Source organism: Borostomias antarcticus, assembly GCF_949987555.1.
Source record: "Borostomias antarcticus genome assembly, chromosome: 10".
Classification (NCBI taxonomy): domain Eukaryota; kingdom Metazoa; phylum Chordata; class Actinopteri; order Stomiiformes; family Stomiidae; genus Borostomias; species Borostomias antarcticus.
In genome coordinates, this window is record NC_140243.1 from 25794187 (window position 1) to 25804397 (window position 10211).

General features: G+C 45.1%; 1 protein-coding gene across 1 annotated transcript; it reads right to left on the minus strand.

Moving 5' to 3' along the window:
- Nucleotides 1–5089: 5089 nt before the first annotated feature.
- On the minus strand, nucleotides 5090–6783 carry apoc1 (apolipoprotein C-I). The gene is made up of 4 exons (XM_084444154.1): nucleotides 6667–6783; nucleotides 5899–5965; nucleotides 5538–5679; nucleotides 5090–5374 (listed from the first exon to the last, which is right to left on the minus strand). The coding sequence occupies exons 1-4, from the start codon at nucleotides 6766–6768 to the stop codon at nucleotides 5302–5304; spliced, it is 384 nt and encodes a 127-aa protein (XP_084300280.1). The 5' UTR covers nucleotides 6769–6783; the 3' UTR covers nucleotides 5090–5301.
- Between the last annotated feature and the right edge of the window lie 3428 nt (nucleotides 6784–10211).

Below are 10211 nucleotides of genomic sequence, written 5' to 3' on the forward strand. Positions count from 1 at the left end.
TGTTTTTACTGGTCATGGTGGTGTGGAGGTAGCTTGTGGGCAGTCCTGGTGTGTTTTTACTGGTCATGGTGGTATGGAGGTAGCTTGTGGGCAGTCCTGGTGTGTTTTTACTGGTCATGGTGGTATGGAGGTAGCTTGTGGGCCGTCCTGGTGTGTTTTTACTGGTCATGGTGGTGTGGAGGTAGCTTGTGGGCAGTCCTGGAGTGTTTTTACTGGTCATGGTGGTGTGGAGGTAGCTTGTGGGCCGTCCTGGTGTGTTTTTACTGGTCATGGTGGTGTGGAGGTAGCTTGTGGGCCGTCCTGGTGTGTTTTTACTGGTCATGGTGGTGTGGAGGTAGCTTGTGGGCCGTCCTGGTGTGTTTTTACTGGTCATGGTGGTGTGTGGAGGTAGCTTGTGGGCAGTCCTGGTCATGGTGGTATGGAGGTAGCTTGTGGGCAGTCCTGGTGTGTTTTTACTGGTCATGGTGGTGTGGAGGTAGCTTGTGGGCCGTCCTGGTGTGTTTTTACTGGTCATGGTGGTATGGAGGTAGCTTGTGGGCCGTCCTGGTGTGTTTTTACTGGTCATGGTGGTGTGGAGGTAGCTTGTGGGCAGTCCTGGTCATGGTGGTATGGAGGTAGCTTGTGGGCAGTCCTGGTGTGTTTTTACTGGTCATGGTGGTATGGAGGTAGCTTGTGGGCAGCCCTGGTGTGTTTTTACTGGTCATGGTGGTGTATGGAGGTAACTTGTGGGCCGTCCTGGTGTGTTTTTACAGTGAGTAACGTAGAAGCTCCAGTTAAGTCAAACTGTGAATCTGTTTTTCTGGGTATTCCTTGTCTCTTTCCTGTGACGGTGTTTAAGTCAGAGGCTTCAAGCAACTCTAGATAGACACTATGACCTATATTATTAAATTACCATTATTTGTTTTGGCGAAGGAATTGCATGCCGCACACAACTCTAACCCCTCCAACATTTATTCACTTTTCATATTGAGCGACCGGCGGTCCACATGTCGGCCGGGTCAGAGAGGTCGACCCAGTTGGGGTTAACCTGTGTCAGGCAAGGTCTCTGTTCCCGCAGATACGGACTTCTATGTGAGAGAGATTTGGTCAGCAGATTTTCGAGAGCAGAGTCCACCTCGGGATCAAATTGATGTGCAGTCCTTGAGCTGTGTGTTTGATACTTGCAACTGAGGGGTTCACCTGGCAAAGCCTCCAGTTAAGCACACCTGTCTAACCTTTGTTTATCCCTTTATTTATCCAGGTTATCAAACTCCAGAGTCAATATAAAACATGTAGAAGCAGCATCTAGCTGTTACGCATCAAAAAGCTAGAATAAACGTACAGATATGATACGTTCCAACGCTGACTACTTTTAAATACAAACTAAACACTTTTTCGTTCACTACTGCTTTCTGCCTAACTGCAAACTGTGCACTTTGCCTTTGCTCAGTCAAACCTTTGGTAAAATACATTTTGATTTGATCCTTTTTTTTTTAACTTAAATTATCAAATGTGTCCAGATTTTATTCTTTTATTCTTTAATTGAAAGGTATTTTTATGCATTCCTTTTTAAATCCTGTTTTATTGTATCTGACCTCAGTTTGACATGCAGTGAGACAGGCAGTATTCTACACATGCAGTGAGACAGGCAGTATCCCTCACATGCAGTGAGACAGGCAGTATCCCTCACATGCAGTGAGACAGGCAGTATCCCTCACATGCAGTGAGACAGGCAGTATTCTACACATGCAGTGAGACAGGCAGTATTCTACACATGCAGTGAGACAGGCAGTATTCCACACATGCAGTGAGACAGTCAGTATCCCTCACATGCAGTGAGACAGGCAGTATCCCTCACATGCAGTGAGACAGGCAGTGTTCCTCACATGGTCCAGGATGCTGACCATACCTGCACACGGCAGAGACAGACAGATGCTCAGCCAGCTGTCTTAGGTTGCTATTCTTGCACTTTGCCTTCAGCACTAGATTATACTATTAGTCACTTGTTTTAGAAAAGAGATGCACTTGAGTTCTGGGAAGTAGTAGTACTTCTTATAGGACTTTTCCTATGTTAAATGCAATTATTGTTAGTCACTTTGGATAAAAGCATCTGCTAAATGACTGTAATGTAATATAATGTAATGTAGTCATTGATCAGAATGTATTTATCTCTATATTGATTCTCAATGGATGCTAGATGCTCTCCTAACCACCAACCCCTAACCCCCCCCCCCCCCCACACACACACACACACACACACACACACACACACACACACACACACACTATTCTGCCCCCCCACCCCGCCCCCCACCCCCCTCCCATCCTCTCCCAGCTCTGATAAACCAGGACAACAGAGAGATGATTAACCAGCGATAAACAGTGACTTTAGCCAGGGCCTTGTGAAATGGAGTCCGATCAGCCATGCTGGCACTTGCCCTTTTGTACCTGTAGACTGTTGACACAGATAGAGCCCACTATCTCTGCTCCTCTGGCTGCTCCCGCTCTCTCAGATAGAGCCCCCTATCTCTGCTCATCTGGCTGCTCCCCTTCTCTCTGCAGCGTTGTCCCATTAGATGGCTGCTCAAATAGTCACATTAAGATGCAGCATAACATCACACACTCCCAATTAGCCGTGGTCCAGGTGGGTCTACTATTCAGGGCTCTACCCCGGTACACCGCCCTGGCAGGGACCATTCATTGCGCCATAGACTTTTTTCACTCAGACAATATTATTTAGCCACTCACTGAAGTTAAAACATTTTTCGAAAGATGAAAGCCTTTTCTCTGAGGAGACTAAAGTTGTAGCCCACAGCTTTTATATAAAAACAGTACATCTACCGATATCCACTTAGCTGTTATGGTATCCACTAGCCTGGCTTCGACACCCTGATCACGTGATCTCACATGCTGTTATGGTATCCACTAGCCTGTCTTCGAGACCCTGATCACGTGATCTCACATGCTGTTATGGTATCCACTAGCCTGGCTTCAAGACCCTGATCACGTGATCTAACATGCTGTTATGGTATCCACTAGCCTGGCTTCGAGACCCTGATCACGTGATCTCACATGCTGTTAATAGTGGAGAGAGATCACGTGATCAGGGTTACGAAGCCAGGCTAGTAGGGCTCAGGAGCTAAAGCGGATCGTCTAATGATTGTAGGGTCACTGGTTCGAATCCCAGCTCCTTCTGATGACATGTCGAAGTGTCCTTGGGCAAGACACTGCACCCCAAATTGCTCCCAATGAGTAGGCCAGCACCTTGCATGGCAGCTGCCGCCATTGGTGTGTGAATGTGTGTGTGAATGAGTGAATGAGAGGCGTTAACTGTAAAGCACTATAGATAAAAACGTTATATAAGTGCAGTCCATTTGCCATTTAGTGGACATCGGTGGATATGTGCTATTTAAGTGCAAAACATGCTTTTTATATCAAAGTTTTCTCTCTTCTCTCTCTCTCATGTATAAATGTATAGATGTTTAAATATCACCCACTCCCCCGGCATCCCATCCCTTCATGTATATGTATATACTTTATATCTTGTATACATACATACATTGATAACTCAGTGCTTCCTTTTATACTTTCTTTTCACTTCTTTTTACCTCTATATTGCTTAGTGTGTGCACATTCTAGCAGCTAACGGAAGAACATTTCACTACTCCTTGTACCTGTAGGACAGTATGTGGCAGATAAAGTGGACGTTTAGAGGTCCAAGGCTGTTACTAGCCGCGTCTCCCTCCCTCCTCCCTAGTGTTTCTCCCAGAGACACCTGTCCCCCGTCTCCCTCCCTCCTCCCTAGTGCTTCTCCCAGAGAGACCTGTCCCCCGTCTCCCTCGCTCCTCCCTAGTGCTTCTCCCAGAGAGACCTGTCCCCCGTCTCCCTCCCTCCTCCCTAGTGCTTCTCCCAGAGAGACCTGTCCTACACCCAGGTCCAGAGAGACCTGTCCCCCGTCTCCCTCCCTCCTCCCTAGTGCTTCTCCCAGAGAGACCTGTCCCCCGTCTCCCTCCCTCCTCCCTAGTGTTTCTCCCAGAGAGACCTGTCCTACACCCAGGTCCCAGAGAGACCTGTCCCCCGTCTCCGGCTGTGCTCCTCCAGGACCGGTGTCTCCTGGGGAGGTCAACCTCTGTCCTCGTGTCCATTTCCCTCCCACTGTGTGTCACCAGCTGTCTCCAATCAAGTCCCCCCCTCCCATACACACACACACACACACACACACACACACACGCACGCACACACACACACACACACACACACACACACACACGCACACTTTGTTTCTCACTTCTGTTTTGGTTGTTATACCTCGTTTCCTCTCTGTCTAGGAGCTTGTTGCTAAATGTTTTATCATGTGATATTTATTTAGCATAATGGGTTACTGGGATATAGCTTACATATAATTGCCTACTACTCAGGTAAAATGTGTATTTATTTATGTATTCCTTAATTTTTGATAGTGTTACGTTTATTATAATGCAGTATTATTTCTATTATTTCTACTATTCTATGTATCCTTCCTATAATATGTTCTTATGATATAGTTAATACAATTAAACGTTTTCCAGGAGCTTGCTTGGTTGTGTCGTTGAGAGAGGTCAGGGAAGAATGTTTACAGTTCTAAGATATTGGCTCAAATGGATGAACTGGTTCTTTGCTTCCCTCTAGAAAATGTGGTGTGGGATGGGTATTGATGGGTATTGATGGGTATTGATGGGTATTGATGGGTATTGATGGGTATTGATGGGTATTATGTACCCTTTTCTGTAAAGCGCATTGTGTTGCCTTTGTGTATCAAATGCACTATATAAATAGTTTTATTTGAAAGTTAGATTTGAATATCAAAATATTGACTTATAACTGCATTAATTCACTACAGTAGGTGTACAGTGCAATATGCAATATGTTTTTCTCACACACTTCCCAGTTTAAAGTTTAATAGTCTTTCTTTATAATTGAATTGGGGGTACCTGGACTACTTGCTTAATCAATAACCCCCACTCAATTAATATATCATACATTCATATTAATTCAAGATTTAAAATAAGGTTACACTGACATGGCTTAATTTGTTTTTTTAAACGTTGGTTTGAAAACAACACTATGCATATTATTATTATCAAAAAATCATCTTTATTGTTCAGTACATATTGTTCAGTTTTGCATTTGCAAGCTACAGAAATTACACACATTCCCAATATGGCGTCTCTTCACAGAGAGAGGGAACAGGGTAGCCATGGCAGCAGGCAGGACAGGAGATGATGGTGGTGTGTCTGGGGTGAGGGTCGGGTTGGGTCGGGTCAGGGGTCAGGGGTCAGGTCCTTACTCGGTCTTGCCGGGGAAAGTCTCCTCCACCTTCTGCTTGACCTTCTCAAACTGCTCTGTGAACCAGTTCCTGTTGAGGAGAACACAGACAGCGAGTCTGAGTGTGTGTGTGTGTGTGTGTGTGTGTGTGTGCGTGTGTGTGTGTGTGTGTGTGTGTGCGTGTGTGTGTGTGCGTGTGCGTGTGTGTGTGTGCGTGTGTGTGTGTGTGCATGTGTGTGTGTGTGCGCGCTCACCTGGTGTCGGTGGCGAATCCGCTCTGATGGATCTGATCAAAGGTAGCCTTGGTCTTCTCCACCAGGCCGTCGGTCAGGTCCTTCATCTGGTTCTGGAAGCTGGCGAAGCGCTGCTCGATGGTTTGCTCCTCCTCCTGAGCCTCTGAGGGGGGCACACAAATAGGACCAGGATGTGAATGCTTAGAAAACTTAGAGAATAGTGAGAGAGGAAAGACAAGACCGTGCGTGTGTGTGTGTGTGTGTGTGTGTGTGTGTGTGTGTGTGTGTGTGTGTGCGTGTGCGTGTGCGTGTGTGTGTGTGTGTGTGTGTGTGTGTGTGTGTAGATGCTATACTGGGCATAGCATTCAAGTAGGACTCATACCTGTGTGGGCGGCGAACACCAGCATAAGCACAGCGATGGCGACGGACAGTTTCATCTTGACTGTTCTCTGTGAAATAGACAAACGTTCATTTAAAAACAGTTCAAGGAAACGTTCCAACACTTTCCTATTCTGTTTTATCTCGCAATTAGATTAATCGCAGTTCAAAGGTTGAAACAACCAGAGCCCGCGGCGGTTTGACCAATAGCGCCACTGTGCGTCAGCACCATGAAAGTGGACAGCTCCCTTTGACAGCTCAGGAATAGAAGCGGAATCATTTTAGATTAAGGTTCGCTTTCACACCTAAAGGTCTAGACCAAGGTCCGAACCAGAATCCCGTTTGGCGCTTTCACTTTTTATTTTTATTTTTATTGATTAGTTTCATAACTTCGTCATCGCTTGCATGGGGGTGCGTCTCCCTATATTTGACACTGATTGGTTCTTGAGGTCGGACCAGAGACCCAGTCTTTGATCCGCGCACCGTTCAATTTGGTTCGGATCAAACTAGAAAGTCTGAAAGTCCGTAAACACCGTAGGTGTGAAAGGGTCCTATGACTTTTGATTAAAAAACTCCGTTATTTTGCGTGAATAGGCAGCATTGGCAGCATACAGCCATATCAAAACGTATGTAGTAGCCTACTGTGTATTCTAGTCATTTGCATTTAAGTCGGATATCTACCGTAACACAAACAATGCAATGGACTGGTCCTAACATAATTGAAGACTTTAAGAAAATTGTCAATCTTGTAGAACTGCGAATTCAGTCTTACCTGTTGTCCCGTCTCAACCCGAGTGTGTGTGAGTGAGTACGGTGGCCCTCTATATACTCTGTCCGAGCACGCGGTGACGTAGGTTATCCACCGGCTGACCATGATCTCCGCAACTTTTGTTTGCGTCTATGTTGCCAAGACCCACCTCCCAATATAATCTCCTGGTTTATACGTTATCATTTCTCATAGCACAACAAGATTGCTTCACAATGTAATTGTTCAGATAGGCTACTGACATGATTGACTGTTGGGGATTTTTGGTTTTACTCGCTCTCTCTTTCTCTCTCTCTCCATGATTGGAATGATTGTTGATTGTTCCTAGTCTGAATGTGGGTCAAAGACTGTCTGTTTGGCAGTTCAAAGTTCTTAGTGATTATCTCGCATATTTCCATCATATAGTGATATCCTTTTATCCATCCTTTTATTGCTCTGTGATGGCATATACTGTGTGTGTGTGTGTGTGTGTGTGTGCGTGTGTGTGTGTGTGTGTGTGTGTGTGTGTGTGTGTGTGTGCATGCGGGCATGTTCTTATCAGAGTTCAGAAGGCACTGATACTGTTGTGCAGTGGTAGCTATAGGCTATCAGTCCAGCATTGCTCCAACCCAGCTCCTCTGTACCAGGTTGGAAGGCCTATCTCTCGCTCCATCCCTGTACTTTCCTATCTTTTCACTCTAACATTACAGCCAGATTGTCTGGAATGAGTCCTTAATTTCAACAGTCCACCCATTGGACCTTATGCAACACTGCATTTTGTTTGTTTATGTGTAAAATGCTCTAGAGCTTGCAGACTAGCAACAGAGTATGGCAAACGTACCTCAAAGTCTTTTCACACAAATTCTCTCTCGAGTTGGTTTCACTTGTTCATGTCTAAACTTATGCTGGCTTACCATAAAGCGCTCCATACCAGAGGTTTAGGGTTAGGGGTTAGGGGTTATAGGGTTTAGGGGTTATACCTCCCATATTATTCTGACCACCCTGGACAGTGTATTTCTCCCCACACTGCTGCTCTCAGATCAGTGCTCGGTCCCACGGTGCCTCGTCTCAGGACTCGACCTCTCACCCAGACCCGACCTAGTGGGGTTATCAGGCCAGCAGGGTTTGATATGATGTACAGTATAGCATCCTATCAGCGCTGATTATGTAAACCTGTAAAACCGTCGGTCGGTGCCATCTCCAGCAGACACAGGCGACCCCACTGTACTGTAATGTACTGTTATCTATCTAGCAAAGAAAATAAGAGTCCGCACACTGTAGCTCCCATTAAGATTATTTATGGACAAAAAATATGAGTGACGTTTCGAGCGACAACGCTCTTCCTCAGACAACTGTTGTCTGAGGAAAAGCGTTGTCGCTCGAAACGTCACTCATATTTTTTGTCCATAAATAATCTTAATGGGAGCTACAGTGTGCGGACTCTTATTTTCTTTGATACATATGCTTTTTTAGTCCAGCACCTGCCTTATTAATTCATTTGGGATGTGCGCGACCCACTTCTGATTCTGTTATCTATCTAGGTCATCCTCGGACGAGTCCTCGGATGAGTCCTCGGACGAGCCCTCCGCCGCCGTTTGCAGTCCCCCCCAACCTCCGTGCGCCTGGCGAGCTCGCCACGGCTTTCCGCCCCTGCGTCTTTCTTCAGTATGTCCACGTGTTAATGTTATTGTTTGTATTGTTATAGTGTTTGTGTGTCTGTGTTTGTTAGTTATGTATCAAGGTTATGGTTTCATTTTCTATTTCAGTTCAGTTTCGGTAAATTCAGTGTTGCTTGTTTTAGTATTTTGTTTGTTGTAGTTTTCAGTGATAGCTAGGTCACTATTTAGTTTATTTCTGTCAGTAATACCACAGAGCTGTGTCTGTTGTGGGAGGTAGGATGGGAGCAGGCCACTCACTTTACATACCTGGGAACAGTCATTGACAATAAACTCACCTTTCAGACCAACGCAGACTACATGTATAAAAAGGCGAGGCAGGGTCTCTCTCTCCTCAGGACACTGAGGAACTTCAGTGCCAGCAAACACACCCCAACCATGGTCTACAGGTCACTCACCAGAGGTGTTCTCACCTTCAACATGGTCTACAGGTCACTCACCAGAGGTGTTCTCACCTTCACCATGGTCTACAGGTCACTCACCAGAGGTGTTCTCACCTTCAACATGGTCTACAGGTCACTCACCAGGGGTGTTCTCACCTTCAACATGGTCTACAGGTCACTCACCAGAGGTGTTCTCACCTTCACCATGGTCTACAGGTCACTCACCAGAGGTGTTCTCACCTTCAACATGGTCTACAGGTCACTCACCAGAGGTGTTCTGACCTTCACCATGGTCTACAGGTCACTCACCAGAGGTGTTCTCACCTTCAACATGGTCTACAGGTCACTCACCAGAGGTGTTCTGACCTTCACCATGGTCTACAGGTCACTCACCAGAGGTGTTCTCACCTTCAACATGGTCTACAGGTCACTCACCAGAGGTGTTCTCACCTTCAACATGGTCTCCTGGTGTGGGAACCTCAGTCAGACGCAGGAACAAGCTGACTCAGGTGGTCAACCAGGCCAGCAAGATCACCAGAGACAAACAACTGCAACTCCAGAACCTTTATAACCAGAACCTATATAACCAGAACCTATATAACCAGAACTTATATAACCAGAACCTATATAACCAGAACTTATATAACCAGAACCTATATAACCAGAACCTATATAACCAGAACTTATATAACCAGAACCTATATAACCAGAACCTATATAACCAGAACTTATATAACCAGAACCTATATAACCAGAACTTATATAACCAGAACCTATATAACCAGAACCTATATAACCAGCCCATAACAAAATAAATCCACCCAGATCTATGATGACCCCACCCACCCCCTTCACACATTCCTGCTGTCACCATCTGGCAGGAGACTCAAGGTCCCACTAGCCAGGGAGAATGGATACCAGAGATGCCCTCTGCTGTAACCATCCTAAACAAGGACATACTGTAATAAGCCCCCCTCCCTCCCACAAAGCCCAGGAACACAGAACACTGTTGCTATGTTTTTATGTCTGTATCTATTTTTATGCACTTTAGTTGTTTATTATTATCTGTTTTTATACTGTGCTGCCAGAGTGCATTTTTCGATTCCATGTAAATTGAATGGACAATAAAGTTTTTCTTATCTTATTTCAGTATTAACTTTAATAGCCCTTAGTTAAGGTGAGAAAGTTTGTGTTGGAGGCAGCTGTTTGTGTGTACAATGTGTTGAAGTGAAATTGAAAATTATTCTTGCTTGTTTTTATTGTACTCTTAGCTTTGTACCCAAAGTTCATAGATTCAGTTTAGTTAGTTTAGTTTTCACTTATCACAATGGTTTCTTTCTCATTTTATATCATTTGATAGAACTGTTTTTTTCAAGGCTGTTTTTTTCACGGTTTAATTCTGAGTTTCAGTTTATAATTATCACCGGCTATATACAAACTGCAAATTCTGTCAGTCAGTGTGAGTGTCAATCTTGGGGATCGGGATTAAAACCCAGGTTGGGGTTTTTGGTGG